The sequence below is a fragment of the Neofelis nebulosa genome, chromosome 1 (genome assembly GCF_028018385.1).
Source record: "Neofelis nebulosa isolate mNeoNeb1 chromosome 1, mNeoNeb1.pri, whole genome shotgun sequence".
NCBI lineage: Eukaryota > Metazoa > Chordata > Mammalia > Carnivora > Felidae > Neofelis > Neofelis nebulosa.
In genome coordinates, this window is record NC_080782.1 from 99,040,505 (window position 1) to 99,067,177 (window position 26,673).

Sequence of the window (26,673 nt, forward strand, 5' to 3'; positions counted from 1 at the left end):
AAACATGGACAAGTCTTAAGTCAACAGTAAATTGCCCTCAGTACCAAAGAAGACCTCAGATTTCTGCAAACATCTATGAGAGCTGTAAGGCCCTTGCTGTCCTTGTTAAGAAGTATACCTCATTGGTGGGCACCTGGGTGGCTCAGTAGGTTGAGCGTCCGACTTCAGCTCAGGTCATGATCTCACGGTTCGTTGAGTTCGGGCCCCACATTGGGCTCTGTGCTGACAGCTCAGAGCCTGGACCCTGCTTCTGATTCTGTCTCTGTCTCTGTCTCTGTCTCTCTCTCTCTGCCCCTCCCCCACATGCCCTATGTCTCTCTCTGCCTCTCAAAAATAAAGAAAACTAATAAAAAAAATTAAAAAAAAAAGAGGTATACCCCATTGTGACAAAAACATGTATTCTCAGTCTTCTTGGACAGTAGAAAGGGGTTTCTGCATCCTGCTTCCCTACGAGGACCAGTTAGCGTTGTTTTTGCAAACACTGCAGTTCTGCCTTCTGCTCTAAATCATTCTGCTGTAGAGGCCCACAGTTCTACCAGCATGAAGACCCGTAACATGATTTAGCTCAGCGTTTGGTTCTGCATCACACGAGAACGCTATTTTCTGATGATAATAAGGGAGGGGACTACTCAGGAAAACAAAGCACAATGTCAAGGCGCCAACATTCTGATGTATTTATTCATGTTTGTATTTGTGGATGGAAAAATTTTTTCCATGCTCCAGAGTTTTGTTAGCAACAAGACATTACAAATCAATAAACAACAGCTATGACTACTATCTATTGTAAACAGAATAATATACAGAAAATACACAGATACAACTACTTTGGTATACAGACATTTAATTGTTTTCTGTTCTAAGACGAATCTAAACACCGCCATTTTAATTTCTTTGTCGTATTTTCCCTTGAGATACAATTTTTTAGTGCCCATTGCTCTGCACTTGTCTTATCAGGGCAGGTTTGTAGCATACCAAAGAATTATAGAAAACTGTTTTCCTACCAAAGGCAAAGGAGGGTTTATCTGCTGCCATGTGGTCATCTATACATTACAAATGAAAAAGAAGCAAGGTACAAAAATAAATGCACGCTTGCACGCCCACGTGTGTCTACATATGTGTGTGTGTATGTGTAATGTGTGTCCAAGCCTGGGAATACTGACTGATTCGAAAGGCTCTTACCTTGCTGGTCATCAAAATCATATATAACAGCCATGAAAAACTCACTTAGCTAGCAGCATGTAAATCATGGGGTTGGTTATTCAAAGAGTAGACAAACAGATTTCTTGGATACTGTTTCCATTTGGGTTTTCCAGTTCATATGGCTCCAGCTGGCGGTACTCAAAAGTCACACGATTTACGTGCTTTCCGCTGGAGACCATGCGCACCACCGTGTTGTCACAGCCAATTTTCATCTGGGCTATAATTCATGGAAAAAGCAAAAGGTTCCCTGCAGGTTAGAAACCACATGAACCATTCCTGTCGATAAGATCATTTAAACACAAAGAAAGCAAGGGGATGCATCTTCCTCTCACATACTTAAACCATGCACGTGCCATCAGGTGAAACGTTTTGTTTTCATTGTTAGTATAATATATAGTTAATTGTAGGATGCTGAAATTGAACTCAGTTCTCCTCATGGGCAAAAAACACTGTTAGCCAAATAAAACTGGCTGGAAAGAGGAGTTAAAAAGAAAATTGCAGGCCTAAAATGGCGTCCCTGAGACCAAGGTCCCAAACTGGGGCTGAATACCTAATTTAATTGTAATTTCAACCTCCCCTAGAAAAATAGCCTTAACCAGTCAGTCAGGAATTTTTCCATCAACATCAAGGAATCTGCCACAGGGGCCCTCTCCATCCCCCCCCCACCCCCCCAAGGAAGATGAGGTAATCTGCAGGATAAGACACCTTGCTTTTCCCCCTCAGGGAAAGTGACCTGCCTGGAACAATCCTTTTCTCTTGCCAAATTTCTTGTCCTACCCTTCTATAAAAACCTTCCATTTTGTACAATGCCTTGGGGACCCCTCTACTTGCTAGAAGGAATGCTCCCCGATTCATGAATTATTTCGTAAAGCCAATGAGATCTTTCAAATCTACTCAGTTGAATTTTTGTTATTTAACAGAGGCAATAAGACGTCTCTTTGCATTTTTCACATTCTCCTACCTTCGAGGCTTCTGTGGTAAATGCAGTGAAGGCAATCTGTCTACCATGCACCTCTGCTCTAGCTTAGTGTTCTCAGCAGGGGCAGTACCGCCCTCTAGGGACAGGTTGGGAATTTGCAGGTGTAGTTTTTGGTTGTCATAGTTCTGAGGATGCAAGTGGCAGTTAGTGGACATGGCTAGAGGACACAGTGCACCGATGAACATTACATAGACTAAAATAAAATCACCTGCTAATTATTTTCTGAGCCTAGATAATACCTCTATTTTACATATAAACAAAAATAATTTGCATAGTTTAGATACACATGAATATACTTGTGTTTGTTCTATTATTTACCTGTACCTTTTCAGTCTCATTTTTTTCTGTGCTTCTTACATGGAATGGCTTTTGATATCCTTACTTCTCTTCAATCCAATCTTATTATTATTTGTATAAGCATCTGACAACGTTTATGTCTAACTTCTAGTGCAGATATGACCAAACAAATGTATATTGAAACTCACATATTTTTATCTAAAATTTCTTTCATTTCTCCACTGTCAAGCTGGTCCCTGAGGCAAGATTTATGTGCCCTACGATGGTTTTTTTCTATTTTAATTTTGTCCATCTTCCCCCCCCCCCCAACCCCACTTTGTCTCTATAAGGCCTATAGCATTCTGAGAAACATGAACATTATCATTGCATAACAGGTACTTCACAAGTCTGTGCCTGGGTTCAAACAGGCTAGATACTTATTGAGGTAAAAGCCTCAATAAGTAAAGTAAAACAGCTAGATACTTATTGAGGTAAAAGCCAATTTAGATACATAATAAATATAAAACCTATGTTTCTTTTATATAAGCACCAGGGAGTCTAGGTTAAGCTTCTGTGAGGAGTCCAAATTTAATTTGCTTTAAATTATTTGAAAGGTCATTCTTTTTCTGATATTACTCTAAACTTTAATATATATAACATGCTCTGTTTCCTTTGTTAATGTGCATCGTATTTACTTAGTACTGGACATAACTGTACCAAAATTACTCTGGCTTCAATTACCTACATTTTAAGGCAAGAGTAGTCTTTAGACCTTAATCTACTCTTCTTACCTAGTGCAAATGCATCTCCTCACAGGTGCCCTCCTGCATGGAGGGATCCAGTGCCTCAGAGAACACAGTAAGAGGCGAGAAAAGCCACATGTACTAATGGTCTAAACCAGCAATTTCCAGCCACCGCCACCATACCTGGGCAGAATCAAATGGAAAATCTTCACTGATCCCTAGCAAAGAATATCTGGTTCTGTTGGGCATCCTGTGTACTGACCTGGTCTTTTATTCCCAATGACCACTTCTAGATTTTAGAATGTATTTCTGTTTTTGCAGTAGTCTTTCAGAAGCTGGTTTTGCTCCTAGAAGTTGGGGACATTCAGCAGTTCTGAGAATTTCTGATAATATCACTTTTTTTAATTTTTTTTTTAACGTTTATTTTTGAGACAGAGAGAGACAGAGCATGAACGGGGGGAGGGTCAGAGAGAGGGAGACACAGAATCTGAAACAGGCTTCAGGCTCTGAGCTGTCAGCACAGAGCCCGACGCGGGGCTCGAACTCACGGACCGCGAGATCATGACCTGAGCCGAAGTCGGCCGCCCAACCGACTGAGCCACCCAGGCGCCCCAGAATATCACTTTTTAATTTATGTGCTACGAGTAATACACACATACACATATATTTAGGAAATTTATTTGGATATTACTATATTATTATATTATAACTAATTGATGGCATGTCTATTTGAACTATAGTTTTCAGTTAGTAAACTCTTTGGTATCCAGAGGACAAAAGCAACGACTTTCAGGAAGGTGGAAAGAACACGGAACAAAAAAAGCTTTGTCTTTTTCATGGTCTTACTCAGGGCCACCCTTAAACATGCACCAGTGTTCCTTCAGAGGTTTCTTTTCCAGTGTCCAATATTTTGATAATGCATTCACTATAACCATACATATGCTCAAATGTAAAATCCTCACATTGGCTCAATGTACAAAATGGAAGCTTTCTAGGTGGAACCTGCCTTCCCATGTATAAAAAATGTGGGGTGTTTTATTTAAGGAAGCATCAGGTTTTATTTAAGGAATCTTGATAGGCTCATAAGTAATAATCAAAGACACATCTCACCAGGGCCGTGAAAGGAATAGCAGAGGTCAGCCAAAGGCATCATCTTGGAAGGGTCCAGTCCAGTTCCTCCCAACAGCTCCACAAAGTCTCCTATTCCCCCACAACCTGCTGAGGGGTTCTAAAAGAAGCAAGCAGCAGAGAAAGATATATTTCAACCAGTTACGGAAGTCAAACCATTTGACCAACTGCAATTTGGTGAATTCGCTCCATTTGCCGTGGACATCCTGGCAGTGCCATTTAATTTAACACCCAGGACTCCGGAAATTAAAAGATACTGAAAAGAAAAAATAATCATAAGAACTGCTTTTCTAAATCAGTTGAGTAATCATTTCTTTAAATGTGTGTGCATTAAAAATTTTTTTTATCAGCTCAAGGACTGGAATGATGCAATAGGAATCTGTAAACTCCACATAAAATGAATGAAAATTAAATCTGAAAATGCTTTGCTTTGTAAATCATTTGGACATACATACTGAATTATTTGAATTTCTTAACTCATGCAGTCAGAATTTCTATTAATAGATAGGTCTTTACAGTTTTTCCTTCAACTCACCTCTTTCCCTCCTCTTTATGAAAGACTTTTCCCCGCTATTGGGATGATCCTTATCATTTCTGTTGACAGGCATTTAGATTAGTTATAAGAATGCTAAAGAAAGAAAAGAACCCTAATTTGGGGCTTAAGCTAGCTAGAGTCACCATTGTCTTTCTCCTCCCGACTAAAACTAATTTATTTTGAGCTAATCAAAACCAGAATGTATTCTTAGACTTTGCCCAATCACTCTAACAACCACTTTCTGCTTCCCTTCTTCCTTTCCACACTGCTTGGTCCATACTCCCTTGTCCACACTGCCTATCCACACTGCCTGTCCACATTGCCTTGTCCACACTGCTCTGTCCACTCTGCCTGTCTACACTGGCAATCCACACTGCCTTGTCCACACTGCCTGTCCATACTGCCTATCCAAACTACCTATCCACACTCGTTTTTCCACACTGCCTGTCCACACCACCTATCCACACTGCTTTGTCCACAGAAATTCCTGCATTTCACTCTTCCCACACAAATAAAGCAGCCACTTTCAGTCCCAAACGTTGTACTTTGGGCCACCTGTCTCCTGAGGTCAGGGCTACTAGCCTTTGTGGGCATGTGACCACAAGCCAGACAAGGCATACAAGGGCCTGTTGCTTGGTTTAATGCCCTGCTGTCACCATCTTGAAATTCTTAATACTTTTAAAATAAGGGCCCCCACATTTTCAGTTTGCACTGTCCCCCACAATTACATGGCTAGCTTCGCCTGTGATCTTCTTTATTGAGGCATACTCATTGAGAGATCTAGTGCAGAGCGGCAAGATGCTCAGAAGTGAGCCACATGGACCCTGACACATACAGAAAAACATCTCAAATAGACAATGTTAAACACACACACGCGCACACACACATAAAAACACACATTCAAACATGCAGAAGACATTGAGATGCAACTAGAACTAAACAACCGAGTAGAAAAAAATAGAATACAAACTGTTTGGCCAATACAAGGAAGCAGGTGGGGACACACATTTTTTAAGTGCTTTCTGTATGGTGGGTCCTATGCCTTGATGCTCTACACATCATTTCATCCAAGAATGAAACAGAGGCTTAACTAGCTCCCCTGTGGACAGGGCTTATGTTCTTGTATGAAGAGCTGAGTAAGAGGTGAAGGAAAAAAACCTTAACTGCCTCTCCCTTGAGTAGAGGATGTCCAGGGGGAACATCTGTTAAGACTAAACTTTCCACTTGGTTCTTCAGGTTCTAAATTTCAGCAAGAGTGGTGAAGGGGAAAAGGCAGGCCCCGTAGAGAGAAATGGGAAGTAGGGGGGTTGGGAAGCAGTGGGTTCTATAATGAGGGAAACCAAACAAAGAAACATACAAGTTAGACACACCTGTTCCTTGACATTCAATGACTTCTCTCTCCTCTTCCCAAACATCTTAGCTATTCTTAGGAATGAGAAGTACTATACTACCCTGCTCCTCAGTAGTGATCCCCTAGGTTTCTCTGTTGAGGTTCTGCCTCCCTGGACTAACCCACTATCATCTCTTGCCTAGACTGTGACAATGGCCCCTACGGGCACTCCCTGTACCACTCTGGCCCCCATAGCCCATGCAAAGCCAGAATGGCCTTTAGGTAATCAATCCTCTCCCTCCTGCCTCGGACCTTGTTAATTTAATTTGGTCATGAAGTCAGCAATTCCCAGCCACCCTCATCCCACCAAGCATAATCCAATGGATCATGTTGCTTTCCTGCCTGCCCCCTTTCAGTGGTTTCCCACTGCACTTAGAATAAACTCCAAATCCTCAATATGACCTGCTGGGTTCACCACACCCTGGCTCTGCCCGCCTCCCTGATGTTGCCTAATATCCTCCCTTCCCCATACCTTTCTTTTTATTTCTGGAAGCCCACTTCTTCCTCTGAGCCTCTGCACTGCTGTCTCCTCTGCCCCTGGTCCTTCCAGTGGCTGCTGGCTCCTTCTTACCTATCACTCACATTTTACTTTAAATTCCTCCTTCTCAGAAGTTTCCTTTCCCGACCACCTTATCTAAAGGAGCTCCCGCCTCTCCCTCTACTGCATTGTCTATCACACCACTCTGCTTCATTTTCTGTAGGGCACTCCCCGCTATTGCAAATGTATTGCACTGTTGCTGAGCTCAACCCACTAGAATGCAGGTTCCCTGTGAGCAGGAGCTGTGTTGCTCGTCCCTCATTTCCAGCATCTAAGATAGTGCCTTGCACGTGGAAAGTGCTCAAAAAAATATTTTGTAAAGGAATAGATAGATGCCTAGAACACTGCAGACTTTAACATTTTTTCAAGGGGAAATACCAAAATTACTCCTCACAGCCTAGAATAACTAAAGGGTAGATCTCCCAACCTGCAATCATGCTTGCCATCTTCTACAGTATACATCAGGAATAACATATAATTGGTATCAGGACGAAGGGCTATGCCAAAGACATCTCCTTATTCTGGTCTTTATCAAAGGATCATTCTTCCACTAAGGTTCAACTAAACAAAACCCCCAAAAAACAACAACAACAAAAAAAACAAAACAACACAACAACAAACAGGTACTAGCTCATGAATTCAGGGCTTAAAGGAAATTAAATATACACCTATTTTCAGTCCTGGTCCTATTTATTTGGTTTTTACTGGAATCTACCTAATTAGGAACAATGACTGTCTATGATGTCAGCAAATATATGAGCTATCTTAACCTAGAAATATAAGAAAGTATAAGGAAATGAGAACGACCCAGAGGGACGAAGCTAGCGGTGCAAAAAAAAAGGGGGGGGGGAGAAAAAAAAGATCAAGCTCAGCATTAGTTGTAAATTCCATACAGAAGTTCAAGGGAATATAGGTTGATGGAGATTCTCAGCTAATATTTTCATGCAAAATGAATTGAGTTAAACATAATGCAACAAAATCTTCAACACTCTACTGTATTTTGCAACTTAAAAATCCAATTTTGTATTTTATGCTACACTTAGCATTCCTTCACAACACAGTTCTGTCAATGAGACACTTCCTTCGTGTCAAAAAAAAATTCCGATAATCAGAAAAACAGCTGTGTAGATGACTCACACTAGGTTCTGCTAGGAGAGAATTTCTGTAAAAGAGGCAAGTACCAGAGAGTTCAATTGTAATTACATGTCACAACTTTCCCAATTGAAAACCTTTCCTGTATCACAAGAAAAGTAGTCAAGTAATCGGAAGGGGCACATGAGTACGCACCGAGCAGCGTGAGGCAAATAGAAGGGGGCTTTCATCAAAGAGGCGAGGGAAAGTGGATGTGGGGCTAAATCAACAGAAGAGCATGCTCCCACAATTTACTAATGTCCATGTTTGCCCTGTATGATTGCTCCTCCTCTGATAAAGCTGTGGCCTTAGTAAATGATTGGGAAGGAAGAAAGCAACTCACCTTTGACTGCAAACCATGTAAGTGTCCCAGGGTGAGATCAGATATTTTGATCACCACAGGATAAATTATGGAGAAGCTGCAGTTTCGATGCAGGTGCGGGACTACCAGGGTAAACCTTCCATTTGGGGTCTGGGAAATGACATTGCAGGCTTTGTGGAAAAACAGAATCACATTGTCATTATTGGGTATGCAGGGTTCTTACAGAAATTTATCCTATCCGGGGCGACTGGGAGGCTCAGTCGGCTAAATTTCCGACTCTTGATTTCAACTCAGGTCATGATCTCACGGGTTCATGCAATCAAGGCCCATGTCGGGCTTCATGCTGATAGTGCGGAGCCTGCTTGGGATTCTCTCTCTCTCGATCACTCTCTCTGCCCCTCCTCCACTCCCTCTCTCTCTCTCTCTCTCTCAAAATAAATAAATATTTTTTAAATGTAGTAAAAAAGAAATTTATCCTATCCTTATTCTCAGTTCCTATTCATGGTCTAGGGCCATGTGGACTGGAAGAGAATATGTATCACAAGGGCAATCTGGATGGGGAAGGAGTGGTGTGTGGGCGGGGGTGTGGGGTGTGGAGTGATGGGGGGATAAAAATCACTGGTGATGTGCAGACATGGTCAGAAAGTTCTAGGTGGCAAGAATGCTTCTAATCTTGGGGCACCTGGGTGGCTCAGTCGGGTAAGCATCCGACTTCAGCTGAGGTCACCATCTCGCGGTTCGCCCTGTGTCGGACTCTGTGCTAACAGCTCGGAGCCTGGAGCCGGCTTTGGAATGTGTGACTCCCTCTCTCTCTGCCCCTCCCCTGCTAATGCTCTCTGTCTCTCAATAAATAAATAAATGCTAAAAAAAAAAAAAAAAAAAAAAAAGAATGCTTCTAATCTCAATCTCAATCTCAGGGAGCTACCTTGTTTACAACAAGCACGAGACTTAAATTAGTAATTAATCAAACAACACTAGCTAGTGGAAGTTCTAGAAACACTTCATTAACTAGGGTCCAAGTTCCAGCTGAAAGTCTAGAAGAAATAAAGGCTCAAAGGTAAAGCCAGAACTAAAACCTTGCCTGTCTGAAACATTCACTCATTGAACTTGGAACCATAATGATATATTTTTTTAATGTTTATTTGAGAGAGACAGAGACAGAATGTGAGTGGGTTAGGGGCAGAGAGAGAGGGAGACACAGAATCCAAAGCAGGCTTCAGGCTCTGAGCTGTCAGCACAGAGCCCAACGCGGGGCTCAAACTCACAAGCTGTGAGATCATGACCTGAGCTAAAGTCGGACGCTCAACTGACTGAGCCACCCAGGCACCCCAGAATCATAATGATTTTTTTAAAATAATGAAGTAAATAAATAATAAAATTGTTACAAAGTAGACTGAGAAAAATAGAAGAACGATAGAGGAACAGTAGGGGAACGGTAGAGAGAAAGGGAGAGAGAGAATCTGAAGCAGGCTCTGCATTGTCAGTGCAGAGCCCAATGCAGGGCTCGAACCCACAAACCATGAGATCGTGACCTGAGCTGAAATCAAGAGTTGGAGGCTTAATTGACTGAGCCACCCAGGCACCCCAAAGATTTCCGACTTCTAACCACACAAATATAGGAGAAACATTTCATGTTGCTTTCTGGGATTATTCTAGCTCTCAAAATAGCCTTGTGGGGGTGGGGGAGGGGTTCTTTCAAAAATTCTCTTTTTTAAAAAATAAAAATTGGAATATAATACATTATTCTTTGGCAGATAAGGCCCCATATTTCCACCACACAAAGTGTCAACATTAATACTATTGTATGCAACCAAAAATGAGTGATGTTTTATTTTCCTGGTTTAAAAAAAAATATTTTTCTCCATTTAACTCTGTAAATATATAGATGCATATATATATTTTGCTTCATGGGGAAAAATAATAAGCAGATGAATGAACTAATTTTGATTAGAATAATGTGTTTTAGGCCTGGGCTGTTCAGTTTTATACAGCATCTATGTTTGTAACCACCAGAAACGGAGTAAGTTAAAGAGGTGGACTCAGAATTAGAGGGCAATGTTGAGGTCCTCTGGTCCAACCCTCTGCTCAGGACATGAACTCTGTCTACCACGTCCCAGATATGCAGTCTTTCAGCCTTTGCCTAAATATCTCTAAGACTACAACTTCAGATCTGATCCCTCAAGCTTATCCAAGATTAATGGAATGACATGGAGGGATTACAGTTTGTCACTGAATCCATTGTCATGCCTCAGATTAGAATAAGACTAAAGAGAAAAAAATAAAACTCTACCCACCAAAACTTAATATCCTACCTAGCCTAGGAAATAAGTTGAAAACTGTGAATTGATTTTCAGAGCAATGAATAGGAAATATCCTTTAGGTTATTTCTAATGACAAAAAAAAATTTCCCTTCAAATCATTCCTCACTTCAAGTTTCTTAAGTCTGGTGCAATCACACTACCTATGAAAAGTGGATCTGGGGGCGCCTGGATGGCGCAGTCGGTTAAGCGTCCGACTTCAGCCAGGTCACGATCTCGCGGTCCGTGAGTTCGAGCCCCGCATCAGGCTCTGGGCCGATGGCTTGGAGCCTGGAGCCTGTTTCCGATTCTGTGTCTCCCTCTCTCTCTGCCCTTCCCCCGTTCATGCTCTGTCTCTCTCTGTCCCAAAAAAATAAATAAAAAACGTTGGAAAAAAAATTAAAAAAAAAAAAAAAAAGTGGATCTGACACTCCCTCCCTCCAAGTCCTTACTGACTGAGAAGAGAGGGAGCCCACTTACGAAAGAGGTTGGGATCTGTCTTTATGGTTACTGTAAATCCGTTTCCTGGTTGACGAACCCGGAAGAAGATCATGGCCACATTCTGGGAGGATCTGATGCTCCTTCGGCTAAGACCACTGTCACAGAAATCTATGTACCGCTCAGTTGTGGGGAGAGGATGATCCTGGGAACTGGGGAACTTCTCGCCCTTGAGAATCCAACCATCAAATACCTTCCAACAAAAAACACACACAGAGATGATCATTTCCACCAACTCCTGAAGTCACAGGTGTGTTGAAATCTTACCTAGCAATGCACCTTCTGTCCTATGTCCATCTGTGAGCAAGTGACAACCTGCACTTCCCTGCCCACTTGCTTTCCATCTATATATTTTTTGACTGTGAAGGTTGTCTGCAAGTATTATTGTTAATTAATGATTGGGTTTTTTTCCTCCATAAACCTTAAAGTATCCAAAGCAAGTAAACTTTATTATACTCTGTTTTATAATTCCAGCCTCTTTGGTACCTGAAACTACAGCCAATATACATTTTTATCTTGGTCATATTTTCCACACATCCCATCTTCAGAAGAATTCCACACAAGCATAATTTGGGTTTCACTTGGTCTCTTCCTTCTCCTCGTTGACATATAAACAAAACCTCTCAAAACTAAACTAGAGCAGCAACTTCACCTACTTGCCCATGGTTATATGTGCCCATTTTCCTCACTTTGAAATTTTTATTTCATATTAAAATACCAAGAACTGCTTCAACACTCAAACAGCAATGGCTGTTAGGCCACTTAGGGCGTTTTACCTTCACCTGTTAAAGTCAGCTTGTTGGACAAATGGTCAGAGTCTATTGATGTTACTGTTAAAATCACCACAGGTCTCCAACGTAACGGGTTGAGCCTGGTTCACATTGGCAAAATCACCAGCTACAAAGTGCTTCCGCGGATTGGTCCTCTTCTAAAAGGAGTCTGACAAATTTCAAAATCATTCCACTTGGGAGGTTTTTAATCATGATCCTTTTAACGGGGCTGTGTAACTCCATCAACCGTCCCAGGCTGACCCGGTAGACTTAGGGAGACCGACTAGGAGGGGGCATGTACTGAGGCCGGGGGACTTGGCCTTCCACCTGCCTCCGACTAGACTGGCTCTCAGCATCCCTCCCAGAGGCCCGGGCCCCAGGGCTTCCAAACCGAGTCCCCCGGGGAATTCAAGACAGCTCCCGCGAGCCTACGACAGCTCCCCAGAGCCAGGGGCCGGCCTCAGAAGCGAGGCTGGGCCTCCTCGTGGCCCCGAGCGCCGGTGCCAGTCTGGATCAGTTTTCGTGTAACACAGCGCTTCTCGCCGCAAGTTCAATCAAGTCTTTGGGGGCGCCCGGGTCCCAGGAGCGCACGGAGGGGAAATCAAACAACCGCGGCCGGAGCTCCGGGCGGGGTTCGCGCCCCGCGGCCGTCCGGGGTGGGGGGCGCGCCTCTCCCGCTCGGCCACCAGCCGGCTCCACGCGCCGTAGCCCCACGCCGGGCACGGCGCCCCGGCTCACCCCCCTCGGGGCCCCGCGGCGGGAGCGTGCGCCGCGAGGAAGCCTCACCTTCAGGAAGTCGCCGCCCTGGCAGTCGATGGAGACCAGGTCGTAGTGGATGGTGACGAACTCTTCGGGCTCGCCGATGAGGAAGGCGGCGCAGTGCAGCTGCGGCCGGTCGGCGGTGAAGGTGAACTGGCCCGGGAGGCTCAGCATGTCCAGGCACCCTGGGGGAGGGACAGTGGGGCCAGGGGGCCGGGGCTGCGGCCACCGACGCCTCGGCCCCGGCCAGCCCCTCCCCGCGGGCCCCCGTTCCCGGGTCCGCGGCGCCCGGTCCCCACGCGGAACGCGTCACCCGCCCCCGGCGGGCCCCTGAGCACGGGGATCGCGCCCCCGGCCGGCCAGGCCAGCCCCTTCCCGGCGGTGCCCGGGGCCCCGTGAGCGGGTGCGGAGCCCGGCCTCGTCACCTCCCTGCTGCCCCCGGATGCGCGCCGGCACCCCGACTCACGCAGCGCGCGGCGGTACAGCGGCTCCCCCGCCAGCTCCCGCTTCAGGTTGGCGCCCAGGAACCGGAGAGGGTCGTGGTCCTCAGCTTCCCGCAGCTGGCGAGGAAAACGCGTCAGTCCGAACGAGTTCAAGACTGCGGGAAAGGGGACACGCAGCGGGGCACTCTCCCTGCCCCGCAGCCAAGAGAATAAAGTGAAGGGATCCAGGTCTCCCGCGTCCGGAGCAGAAGAGGTCTCAGACCCTTTCCCTCAGACCAGGGTGTCCCCAGGGGCCAAGGGAAGGACGTAGTGGCGAGGAGGAAGACCAGGAGAAAGAGGGGGCAGAAGATAGGGAAGAAAGGGCTAAGCCCAACACGGGCTGAGAGCTGAGGCAGCAGACCCACCCCCAAGGCTGGAGAGACAGACAGACAGACAGACAGACACACACACACACACACACACACACACACGGAAGATGTGACGGCTCAGTCCGGAGATCCCTCACCTCTAGGTACCGGCTGTCCCCTCTTAGAGCCATCAAGAAGATGAGAATGAAGTGACACTGAAGTTTGAAGGAAGGCGACATGCTGGTCTTGCCTCTGCAGCTGGTCGGCTGGGCTCTGGAGGTCTCAAGCTTTGCTTCCCAAAACTACGCCCAGGCTGAGAGCTAGAAGCTGGTAGGGTCCCTTTGCTGGGTCTCTTTTATAGAGCAGTGAGGAGGGGAGGCTCTCTGCCCCTTAACTGATCTGAGCTCAGTAACCATGGGTTACCCTGTCTCAGTGACAAAGTGCGTGCTGATGACGAGGGTCCAGCTCTCAGCCACAAATTCTCGGAGTGGTCCAGCGTTATTCACCAAGAATGATTTTAGGCACTTAAAACTTATTGAACTAAACTGTGGGACAAAGAAGGAGGTAAGGATAGAAAATAAGGGAAGGCGTTTGGCTTGACCTGCCAAATGCTGAATTATCGTTTCCTGTGGATATTTAGGGAATTTTCAGTGTTGCAAAGCCAAGTGACAAGATTACACACATACATAAAATACCCAAACAGATATAATCTTATCGTGCAGGCTTGTCACAGAACCTTGATGGAACCATGCTGGAAATCGTCAGAGATTATAGTGTTTGTGCAAATGCTCTTGTCTCTCAGGAAGGAACTTGAGGAGTTTTTAGCTCCAAAGAGAGCTGAACAGAAGCCGAAGTCTGATTCTGCAGAATATGGCAACAATGCAACTCAAACTTTCTTTCTGTCCCTTAGTCTTTGCTTTATCCTGGTCCAGTTTCTTGTAAGCATTTCCCTAACGGAAAGCTAACTCTGGCATCTGTGAACTTCTGGATTTTCACCTAGCTTTGTCATTTAGCCCAAATGTGTACACCATAGGACACACTCCTGGGCCAGCTAACGGTAACCGTGACCTTGGCATCCATCTGAACGAGTGAGAGATGAAGTCATTCCATTTCACACCTTCAAATACTTGGATTATTTGAATATTCTGGTAGAAAGAACTGCCCAGAAACCTTACTATAACTGCTTATCAGCAACTGTACAGGGCTAAACAAATGACTTAGAGGTCCAGAAATAAGTATCTCTGCTGATTAGACAGAAGATGGTTGCTTCCCCTTCATGTCAAAAGTTATGGGAAATATGGGGATATTAAACTTTTGGCTTTCCAATTTATGTGCTAAGCAAGGCAGCTACAAATTCTAAAAACCTTGTCTTGTTTTACCTCTGCCTGACAGAAAACATGGTACTACCCTTAGCTTTCTTTGTTATTAAAATTAGTACAAATAATGAGACGTTAATACAAAATTTCAGTCAAGGAAATGGTTATATTATGTTTATAAATACCCAAAATTAAGTAGTAATTTGCCTAGTGGTATAGAACTTGATATTTCCTTATCTTACTTGTTTAATTGGGAGGCCTTCCTACCTCCTCCATTTTTGGAAACAATCCTCAGACCACAGAGAGTCTGACGGGGAAGCGAACCCAAAGGTCATGAATGCCGGCCACCATGTTCTTCTCTCCATCCTGGGACGGTTTAGATGTCTGCATTTCAGAAAGGGCATAAAGAGAGGAATCAAACAATACAAAAATAAATGGTTTAACACCAGCTTGCTTGGTCTGACACACACCAGGCCATCTTCATGCCTGTCTCCCTCCCTGTTTGTGCCTGAGGAAGCTTTCAGGCTTTACCATCAACCTAGCCATAGCCTTGGCCTATTCCCAGAATTCAGCCTGGCATTCAGCTTGGGAAACTCTTGTTTATCCCATTTTGAGGGTCTGGCTTTTGTAGCGTCACCACGGAGACATTCTTTTCCAATCTTTACATGCTCACACACACACACACACACACACACACACACACACACACACAATACTGATGTTCCTTACATGCATTCATGATGTTCCCTCCTCAGGAAGTGCACACTGGAAGATAAATAAGGGCAAATATAACCACAGATAGATAACATTCCATTTTATGTAACACCTCACAAATTATCACATATGGGTGAACTTTATTTCCACCAAAAGTGTTATTTTCTCCAAGTTGGAAAATATCTACTAAGCCAATAGAAATTGTATCTTGTTTTTTTTTTAATTAAGAGTAACTATAGGAGAAAATATTTATAAATGATATATCTGATAAGGGGTTAATATCCAAAAAATATAAAGAACTCACACAGGTCAACACCAAAAAATACCCTCAAACAGTCCAAAACAAACAAACAATCTGATTTAAAAATGGGCAGAGGATGCCTGCCTGGTTCAGTTGGTGGAGTGTGCAACTCTTGATCTCGGGGTTGTAAGTTCGAGCACCACACTGGGTGTAGAGATTACTTAAAAATAAAATCTTAATAAAATAAAATAAAATGGGCAGAGGAGCTGAAGAGATATTTTTCCAAAGACATACAGATGATCAACAGATACATGAAAAGATGCTCAACATCACTCATCATCAGGGAAATGCAAATCAAAACCACAATGAGACATCACCTCACACCTGTTGGAATGACTAAAATCAAGAACACAAGAAGCAAGTGTTGGTAAGGATGTGGGAAAAAAGGAACTCTCGTTCGCTGTTCGTGGAAATGTAAATTGGTATAGACACTGTGGAAAACAGTATGGAAGTTCTTCAAAAAACGAAAAACAGAAATACCATATGATCTAATAATTCCACTATTGGGTATTTACCCAAAGAAAATGAAAATATTAACTCCAAAAAATATATGCACCCTCGTTTATTGAAGCATTATTTATAATAGCCAAGACATGGAAGCAGCCTAAGTGTCCATCAACAGATAAATAGACAAGGAAATGTGGTATATATACACAATGGAATTTTGCTTAGCCATAAAAAAGGATGAAATGGTGCCATTTGAGACAGCATGGATGGACCTAGAAGGTATTATGCTAGATGAAATAAGTCAGACTAAGAAAGACAAATACCATATGGTTCCACCAATAAATGGACTCTAAAACACGGGGCGCCTGGGTGGCGCAGTCGGTTAAGCGTCCGACTTCAGCCAGGTCACGATCTCGCGGTCCGTGAGTTCGAGCCCCGCGTCAGGCTCTGGGCTGATGGCTCAGAGCCTGGAGCCTGTTTCCACTTCTGTGCCTCCCTCTCTCTCTGCCCCTCCCCCGTCCATGCTCTGTCTCTCTCTGTCCCAAAAATAAATAAAAAAAAAACGTTGAAAAAAAAAAAATTAAAAATGGACTCTAAAACAAAAAATAATAAATCAACAAACAAAAAGCAGAATCAGAACTATAAAATACAGAAAATAAACTGAATAAAACTCATTGTTAGCCAATAACAACAAAAAACTAATTTTCAGTTGCTTTCAAGATGATATGCTGTTTGAATAAATTTGGCTATTTTTAATGCAATCATTTTAATAGATAAGACTTATTTTTCAGATGTGTTTGAGATCAGGAAGAAAGAAACTAAGCAAATATCCTTGGGAACTAATGTAAACCAGCCTTTGAATGAAAGCTTCATATGTCAGTGATTTCAACCCAGATCCATTATCTTCTTTTGTTTTACTAAAGATGACCAGCAGTCAGTAAAGATAAGGACTTTGGGGGGTTGCAAGGGTCCTCTGTTGAAGTGATTAACAAAAGAAAAAGTTTACTACTACAAACAGGGAGTACTTAAGGGGGTGGGTTTGGGATTGACCCTAGAATAGAAAGAGATTAGGGATTATGTAGTTCCTTGCTTCTCCTGATACCTCAGTGCATATATAAGATGTCGTAGACTCCATAAATTTACACTTGGCTGTCACAGTTACATCATAGACCATGGGGATGACTACAAAGTCCCCTTGGCATACTTACAGATTGTCTGGGTGAGCCAATATAGTTTCAGCACAATTTAAAATCCTGCCCCCCTGAATCAATGTTCTCATAATTCCCAGTCCACATAACTTTGTGGGAAAAAGCTCAAAGCCCAGGGGACAGGATCTTGTTGTAACATGACTGTTTTCATGACAGCCATACAGACAGAGAAGGGAGAAGTAGTTTCTAGAAGGGCTGCTGGGTTCACAGAATAATAGGTATCTTCAAGAGACTGAAAACACAAAACAAAACAAAACAAAACAAAACAAAACAAAACAAAAAAACCCTGGTTTAATGCCCTCTTTGACCATAAGTTTTCTTACCTGTAAAAAGATGATCTATGCTGAGGATTGTTTTAGGAATTAAATATTCTATGTCCCACACAAAGAAAAGCTTCCAAACAGTGATGATATGAGAAAGTAAGAGAGATTAAATGATCTTCCCAGATTATCACCGTGAGTCAGAAACAAAGTCTAGACGAAAAAGATCTATGTCCAGCCAGGTAAGTGATCCTCTTTCAAAGACAACAGCCCTGGAAATTAACCCCAAAATTACATTTTGGGTTTTAAGAATTACTAGGCTACCAGCAGAAAGTGAGACGGCACAGCCCAAATCAAGATACTGGCAGATAAATAAGTACAAAGGAGACTGAGGATTGTTCATGTCTGCGCGTTCGTTGGCTTCCTTGACTTTGGATTGACATTGTTATCTCAACTTCCCTCAGGCTTACTCCAAAATATGCCGTGACTAACATCTAGCCAATAGATCATGATGAAATGCAATTTAATAATCCCTCACTGCCTGCATCAAAAGGAAAAGTACAGCCGTGTCCAGATCAGTTGGTGTGTTTGTCATCAGGTAGTGGTGACGTGCGTAGGCACAGAACGTCAGCCGGGTCTGTGACGGAAGAGAAATGAAGTGTAAAGAGTCTCATTTCTTAGCGCCTTAAAATAAATCTAAAGGAGAAAATTCTGCCAATTATGTGGAGTGACACGAGAGGTTCTAAATAAGGAAATCAGTAGGGATAAGTGCAAGCTAGGCAGGGGTGAGCTATCTGGGGTGAGTTTTAGCACACTTTTCTGAGACCCCTGCCAGTGGCCAGCTTGCTTCTCCCCTCTGTCAACTGCTTCTTTTATTCATCCTTCCTTGCTTCCTACCTCCCTTCCTCCCTTCTTTCCTTCCTTACTTCCTCCCTCCCTCCCCGCATTCCCCCCTCCCTCCCTCCCTTCCTTCCCCCCACTTCTTTCCTTCCTCCCTCCCTTCCTTCCTTCTTTCCATTCTTCCTTCCCTCCACAGATTGTGAGCAACAGATTTAGCTGTTCTACACTCATAGTATTTTATATATACCCCGAGTAGCCTTTATCTTATTTTATTATACCTTTTAATATACCCGTCTTCGACTCCAAATGTCAATTCCTGGAAGTCTGGCCCTGTGGCTCATCCCTCTCTGTCCTCAGCACACACACACCTGGAACTCCTGGATGGCACCTAAAAACAAATTAAAGCATTGTCACCACTACAATATTGGCTGACCACATCCAAAGATGTGGCCGCAGCCAGGTAATGAGAGTCAACTGGTAAAGTAGGAGGAAAGGGAAGAGAGGCGTGCTGAACCAGTTCCCAGAGTTGGCTCTCCAGGACCACAGCCAGCTGTGTGATGTGGCAGCAAGAAAGGTAGGGGGGAGCTGGAGGGACAGGGCTGGGATTCAGGTGGGGCACAAAGATTCACTCATCATGATAAATAATTTTATAATACAATACATAATAAAATGAAAGTTAATGCAAACACCCCCCCCAACTCCATAATGAACAAAATAACAAAGGTTTAGATAAATATGCCCTTAATCTTAGTGATACTTCTTTTAGCCTCAGACTCCATTCTGCCCCAGCATAGCACTGTGGGGGCAACACCCCAGAGAAGTACTCAAGAACTGTAGGGGTTAAGGGGCACCTGAGTGGCTAGTCAGCTGAGCGTCCAACTCTTGATTTCAGCTCAGGCCATGATCCCAGGGGATTGAGCCCTGCATGGGGCTCTGCACTGAGCATGGAGCCTGCTTAAGATTCTCTCTCTATCCCTCTGCCCCCTCTCCCACTTGCTCTCTCTTTCTCCCTCTCTCAAATTAAAAAAAAAAAAAATAATAACTGTAGGGGTTTCATGCTTATTCCCATGTGTGTTAGCTGTAGAGTAGAAATGAAAGGGCTCTAGATTAAGTGTCCCAAGTCCCAGAGCACTGACTGGGAGTGTAAACGAGTTATTTACTTCATCTCCAAGATGAGGAGGGGGGTAACTCTTAGGATTATATCAAGAGATAGATGGCACTCTCAAATGGGTAAGTTTTGGAGAGTTCAATAAAAGGACCAAACAAAGGTGTGGAGGGAGTACATGGCACAGACAAGGCTTTCCAGAATCACGGTACATTTGATATTTGCCAGGCAAGAAGACCACAGAAGTTTTCTCGCCAAAGTTTCTCAGGCCTTGTGTCTTTTAAAAAAATTAGCTGTTAATTCTACTCATACCTAGTTACGCCTCGTTTTTTGCTCAGCTTCCTTGCTCCGGCTTCCACCTCTGCAGTGCTGCAGAAACTTCCCTCACTTGGGTCATTCCTAGTTTTTACATATGTTGCTCACTTAAGTTATTCCCTGACTTCTCTCACTTGTTGTCTCTTTCCTTTTTCTTCTTTTGGAACTCCTATTCCTCCGATTTTAGGTCAACTTGGTATTCGAAAAGAGTCAGACATATTCTAACTTTGAAAATACCAAAAAATGATTTAAATGCCAATTTCATTTCATATTATTTCACTATATATTGCAGCACCAAACTCAACAGCTGATTTTGTCTGCATCTTAAACAGTGAAAGGGCAGAGTCAAAGAGAAGCTGAAAGGTTTTTTCCTTACAAAATCTTTTTTCTCTCTAAATTTGATTCTAAATTTGATTCTAAAGAAGCAAATTATTTGTAACTGTCTGGAGGATATAATAATTTGCACTTAAAGGTATTGGCTATGTTATTACTTGGCAATCAAAAAGAATGAAATCTTGCCAGTTGCAACTACGTGGATGCAACTAGAAGGTATCATGCTAAGCAAAATTAAATTAGAGAAAGACAAATATCATATGACTTCACTCATATGAGGACTTTAAGACACAGAACAGATGAACACAAGGGAAGGGAAGCAAAAATAATATAAAAACAGGGAGGGGTACAAAGTATAAGAGACTCATAATTATGGAGAACAAACAGAGGGTTGCTGGAGGGGTTGTGGGAGGGGGGATGGGCTAAATGGGTAAGGGGCATTAAGGAATCTACTCCTGAAATCATTGTTGCACTATATGCTAACTAACTTGGATGTCAATTGAAAAAATTGAAAAAAAAATGGTATTGGCTACATCTAAGGGAGGCAACAGAATGTGAGAGACAAAGATACAAATCCTGAGGTTTCAGGTTTAGGTTTAGAAGACTTTTCTGTGTGATGGGCAAAGGGATGGAGGTACATTCAGTCAGTTTAAAGGCATGAGGTGCCTGCCGGTACAACTGGATTTTCGTATGGAAAACCCACACACACATACACACGCACAACGTGATCCCTACCTTACACCATATACAACAATTAATTTGAGATGGATCACGGACATAGACATGAAAGCTGAAGCTCTAAAGCATACAGAAGAAAACATGAGAGAATATTGTTGCAACCCCAGGATAGCCAAATGTTTCTTAGGTTACAGAAAGCATAAACCATAAAAGAAAAACTGATAAATTGAACTTCATTAAAATCAAGCAATTCTCCTCATCACAAGACACCATTAAGAAAATGAAAAGACATTTCCTACCTCCCAAGAAGTTTCCTTGTGCTCGATCAACCCTCCAACCCCACAGGCAAACACTGTTCTGATTTCTGTCACCACAAACTAATTTTGCCCAGCCTAAACTCCCTAACATGGCAAGCATGCATCATGTACACTTTTTGTTTGGCTTTTTTGCCCCTCTCAACATAACTTTTTAAACTTCAGAATGGGAGAGAATACTATAAATTCATATATCTTCCAAACCAGTAATATAAAGAAAACAATTCTATTTTAAAATGGGCAAAAATACATAAAATAAAATAGGCCAATAAATGCCTTGAGAAGTCACCTCATGAAGAAAGATACAGAAATTTCCAGTAAGTGTATGTGAAGGTGCTCGACATCACCAGCCACCAGGGAAAGCAAAACAAAACCACAATCAAATACCACTTCACATGCACTAAAGAGCTGAATTAAAACCAAAAACAAAAATAAACAAAAAACCACCACCAACAACAACAACAAAGAAAGAAACCAAAAACCCCCTGATTTCAGGTGGACTTTTGAGGAGAGTGGAGTCCCTAGAACAGGCATGGAAACCCCATGCCCCTTCCTTTCCCCACAGCTTGCCCATGCATCTCTTCTGCTCGGCTCTTTCTCAGTTGTATCCTTCTATAATAAATCAGTAATCTCAAACTCGCCACTCACGAAATGCAGTGTGAAGATATGCTCATATGCAAAGAAACTAATGCAAACGTCTTAGAACCAGTGCCTCTGGCCAGACTATTAACTATTGCGGCCTAAAACAGAGCCAGAGCAGTGAGCACCTGCCCGCATCACTGTGCTATCCACTCAACCATCTGGAAAACTATGGCTGCACCAATGTAAGAAAAATGAAACAAGAAGACCTGGATTATGTTACATTTTCCAGGTATTGTTCAAATCCCACAGTTGGGTAAATACAAGGATGACATAAAAATCCGGTAGTTTCTAAATTAAAAAGGAAACATTAACTTAAAAAAACTGACAATAACATTAAGAAAAAACGTAAAGGCAAACCAATTGTAATGTATTTATGTAATGGAAAAGTATCCAGCAATAAAAAGAGAAACTCTTGGTCCATGTATCAACATGAATGAATTTTATTTTTTTTTTATTTTTTTTAAAAAAATTTTTTTTCAACGTTTTTTATTTATTTTTGGGACAGAGAGAGACAGAGCATGAACGGGGGAGGGGCAGAGAGAGAGGGAGACACAGAGTCGGAAACAGGCTCCAGGCTCCGAGCCATCAGCCCAGAGCCCGACGCGGGGCTCGAACTCACGGACCGCGAGATCGTGACCTGGCTGAAGTCGGACGCTTAACCGACTGCGCCACCCAGGTGCCCCAACATGAATGAATTTTAAAAAGTTATGGTGAGGGGGCAAAAAGTCAAATGAAACGTGTACGCGATGCATGCTTGCGATGTTAGGGAGTTTAGGCTGGGCAAAATTAGTTTGTGGTCATAGAAATCAAAACAGTGTTTGTCTGTGGGTTTGGGGGGTTGATGGGGCACAAGGGAATTTCTTGGGAGGTAGGAAATGTTCTATATCTTGATTGGGATGGTAGTTACATGGTATATACATTTGTCAAAACTCATAAAATTGTACAGTTAAGATCTGTGTATTTTATCATACATAAATTATTTCTCAGTTAAAAACACTGGGGGATAAAAATCATGGTGAGAAAATGCGTGATACCTTCTAAAAGCTTCATGAGAGACACTAACACGTTTGTTCCCTGAGGAAGGCTAATGAGGTGTGACTAAAGAGATGTAAGGCAAAATAAGAGAAATTAGAAAAAAAAAAAAAAAAGAGGGGATGAGAGAATAGAGGAAACAGGACAGGAATGAAAAGAAGAAAGGGAGAAAAACATTGGGAGGAAAGAGATCTTGGGGTGCCCCCACAGTCGTTATCCTACCGCTAGGTTCTGAGTTAGCACCAACATTTTTTGAATTATAAAATATGAAATGCATAGAGAAGAGTATATTAAATGTACATACATAGTTTAAATGAGAATAATAAGATGTATTACCATCCTTATTCCTACCACTCAGTTTAGGGGCGCCTGGGTGGCTCAGTCGGTTGAGCGTCCGACTTCGGCTCAGGTCACGATCTCCCAGTCCGCGGGTTCGAGGCCCGCGTCGGGCTCTGGGCTGATGGCTCGGAGCCTGGAGCCTGCTTCCGATTCTGTGTTTCCCTCTCTCTCTGCCCCTCCCCCGTTCATGCTGTGTCTCTCTCTGTCTGAAAAATAAATAAACGTTAAAAAAAAAAAGAAACTGAGGGGGTCTTCCAGGGGTCTATCCCAGTTTCCCTTACTCTCCATCACTGGTTGTGTCACCTAGATATGTATCCCTAAGGGCAATACTTTTTAATTTTTAAGCCTTCAGGAACAGGTATAAATTTAGTCTGTAAGGAAGCCTTTCCCAATCTCTTCTCTAGAAGGGTTAAGTCTGGGTGATGGTGTTCTGGAGCCAAGTGGAAAGATCTGGAAGGGCTCTGCATTCAGGGTTCAGCGTGCAAAAGATCAGTCATTTGTCTATTTCTCATATGGTGCTAGAATTTCAACAGTCTGGTGTCCACAGTACAGAGACCCTCTGCAGAGAATGAACCTCCAAACTTCTGTGGGAAGGGGGATGGATAGGAGGCTCAAGGGCTGAGAAATGGTGAGAAACTATATCTGGAGATCTAGCAGCTTCTCCAAGGCTGTCAGCAGTGCTTTTTATTGGGTGTCTCCACCGCCTCCCCACCCCCGCCAGCATCCCTGCAGAGCTCAGTTCCAGCAGCAACCCCTTTGAGCAGGTTGCTCTGTAGTTTCCCCCGCTGCTTGCCTTGAGACTATGCTTTCTCTAGTCTCAGACAAGGTACTCTTCTCATATCTGCTTTCTGGCTTCCAAAATGTTGGTGCTGTTGTCTTCTTTACAGTTGGTTCTCCAACCCCTCCCTTCTCTTTTGCTCCTTTCTTCCCCCCTCTCTTCTTCCCCATCTCCACGTTCAACCTTTCTCTCTCTTTCCTCCTCCCACTCTCACAATGTGTGTGCATGAAACCATTTATGGGAAATTTAATAGCGTTTTGGGAGACAGTGAAATTGGGTGCTGCATTCAATCTGCCATCCTTCATAATTACAAAAAATATGCATTTTTTTCCTTTAACATATTCATAATAAAAACATTAATATAGGCCAATACAAAGGAAGAGCCATAAATCATCCTTAATCCTTCCATGTAGATAGAACATAGTTAACAATTTAGTATTTATACTTTCAGAGAGATATATACATAATTTTCCTTACAAAAATGAGATTATAGTACATATACAATTTTGCAGTATGATTTCTTCATGTCATATATTATAAACAGGTTTTTATGTTATTAATATACTTTTCTCACATCATTTAAATGCTAAAGGATTCTACCGGCATGACATTTTATTTAATCAATCATCTATCGGTGAACATTTCTTTTTTTATTCTTTTTAAGCTTTTATTTATTCATTTTGAGAGAGAGAGTGAGCAAAAGCACACACACGGGCGAGGGGCAGATAATCCCAAACAGGCTCCACACTGTTAACGCAGAGCCTGATGTGTTTCAGAACCCGAAGATCATGACCTGAGCCGAAATCAAGAGTCTGACGCTTAACTAACTGACTGAGCCACCTAGGTGACCCTGATTTTTTGGGTAGTTTTGAGAGAGAGAGAGTACAAGTCGGGGGGGGGGGTTGAGGGGAGAGAGGGAGGGAGAAAGAGAGAGAGAGAGAGAGACAGAATGAATCTTAAGCATGGAGCTCTATCTCACGACTGTGAGATCATGACTTGAGCTGAAATCAGGAGACGGGTGCTTAACCTACTGAGCCACGCAGACACCCCTATTGGTGAACATTTCCATTGCTTCTAATAATTTACTACTGGTAATTAAATGAATGCATAATTTAAAGTCCTTTACTTTGGTTCTCTAGATTTAAAGCTAAAGTCTGAAATGGATTGTCACCACGGATTCTTAAAGGTAATAGCTCTTTGAGTCTGGGATCAAGACTAAACGAACAGAGCAGGGACACGTCAATACCATTCATAGTTTTGGAGGAGAAATAAATCAATTACTCTTCATAAAGTCATGAGCACTCAGAATTGGATGCCTCCCCCAGCATTCACTCATTGCCTTCTTTTCAATTTAGAAGAGAGCCTGAAAGGAAAAGAGTAAAAGCATGAGGCAGACTGACAAAGGGGTTGCTTTATTTGTGAGGCTAAATGATGGATTTTAGATTGCTACACATGGCATCTCACAGCACAACATGCCTGTCTGTGAAGACCTCTGGGTATTTTGAGAGCAGGAAAGGTCAAATTAATCTCAATGATGTGTCAAATTAGCGATCATATTAATTCCATATTGTCACCTGCTCTTTGGCAGGTTTGATAAACCACATGTTAAATTGATTATGCAAATTATCATAGATAAATTAAAACATCTGTTCCACATATCATCAAATTTCAAGGTGAAAGTCTTCCCGAAGGTGAATTTTCAGTCCCTGGTATGTTTCTTTTCTTATGCCACGCATCAGATGCTACATTTTCACTGAACAATAAGCTAGTTTGTTTTTCAGACGCAATACAAGTTGGCATGATCCATAAAAATGAGAATGAAAAATACAGCATAACTATGGAAGATTTATCTTTTCACTTCATAAAAGGATTAAAGGGTAAGTCATCCGGCCACGGAGGTGATATAGGATGGACACACTGGAAATCATCCCAGGAGAATCCACCTGAATATACAGGCTGACAGCTCAAAGCTGGAAGCCTGCTTCAGATTCTGTGTCTCCCTCTCTCTCTCTCACTCCTCCCTCGCTCACGCTCTTCCTCTCTCTCTCTCAAAATAATAAGTAAACATATAAAAAAACTAAAAAATAAATAAAAATGCAAAGATGATTATTTGGTGGGGTGGGCAACATAAATAAATAACAAAACAAAACAAAACAAAACAAAACAGGGATACTACAACACAGATGAACCTTGAAAACACTACGCTAAGGGAAATAAGCCAGACATAAAAAGACAAGCATTGTATGATTTTGCCTATATGAGGTACGTAGAGTAGGAAAATTCATACAGACAGAAAGTAGAATAGTGGTTAACAGGGGCTGAGGGCAGGGAAGGAAGTTTGCTTAAATGGGCGTAAAGTTCCTGTTTGGGAAGAGGAAAAAGTTCAGGAAATGGATGGTGGTGATGGCCGCACAACAAGGTGAATGTTTGTAGTACTGCTGAATTGTATCCTTAAAATTGGTTAAAAGTGGTAGATTTCATTTAATGTATATTTTGCTACAGTAAAAAGAAGGATGTGGCCATGAAGAAAGGACAACTGACAAGTTGTATTTTTTAAAAATGGGGACAACAGTTCCTCTTCCCTAAGGTTGTGAATATCGAGGGAGATGTTTGAAAAGTGCTTAATACAGGGTCTGGCCTGCAGCAAAAGTTCAGGAGATGATAGTGCCACCTGCGTGACAGGAAACTGCTCCTT

The 26,673-nt window shown here is 42.7% G+C and overlaps 1 protein-coding gene across 2 annotated transcripts; it reads right to left on the reverse strand.

Moving 5' to 3' along the window:
* Positions 1-650: 650 nt before the first annotated feature.
* On the reverse strand, positions 651-14,466 carry CRHBP (corticotropin releasing hormone binding protein). Of its 2 annotated transcripts, none has more exons than XM_058729106.1 (7): positions 13,515-14,439; positions 13,033-13,126; positions 12,594-12,751; positions 11,020-11,230; positions 8,264-8,412; positions 4,309-4,426; positions 651-1,417 (listed from the first exon to the last, which is right to left on the reverse strand). In XM_058729106.1, the coding sequence occupies exons 1-7, from the start codon at positions 13,593-13,595 to the stop codon at positions 1,260-1,262; spliced, it is 969 nt and encodes a 322-aa protein (XP_058585089.1). In that variant the 5' UTR covers positions 13,596-14,439; the 3' UTR covers positions 651-1,259. The 2 variants fall into 2 exon arrangements, with proteins under 2 accessions (XP_058585089.1, XP_058585091.1); XM_058729108.1 differs by lacking the exon at positions 651-1,417 and adding an exon at positions 1,698-2,304 and having other exon boundaries at positions 13,515-14,466.
* Between the last annotated feature and the right edge of the window lie 12,207 nt (positions 14,467-26,673).

What these genes read in the sequence shown, in the direction of transcription:
- CRHBP (XM_058729106.1), bottom strand. Translation starts at nt 13,595, where the DNA reads ATGTCGCCTTCCTTCAAACTTCAGTGTCACTTCATTCTCATCTTCTTG. An exon ending in GGGACAGCCGGTACCTAGAG is followed by an intron (nt 13,127 to 13,514) that starts GTGAGGGATCTC and finishes TTTCCTCGCCAG; the next exon opens with CTGCGGGAAGCTGAGGACCA. An exon ending in TACATGGTTTGCAGTCAAAG is followed by an intron (nt 4,427 to 8,263) that starts GTGAGTTGCTTT and finishes TGCTTCTTTTAG; the next exon opens with AACCCCTCAGCAGGTTGTGG.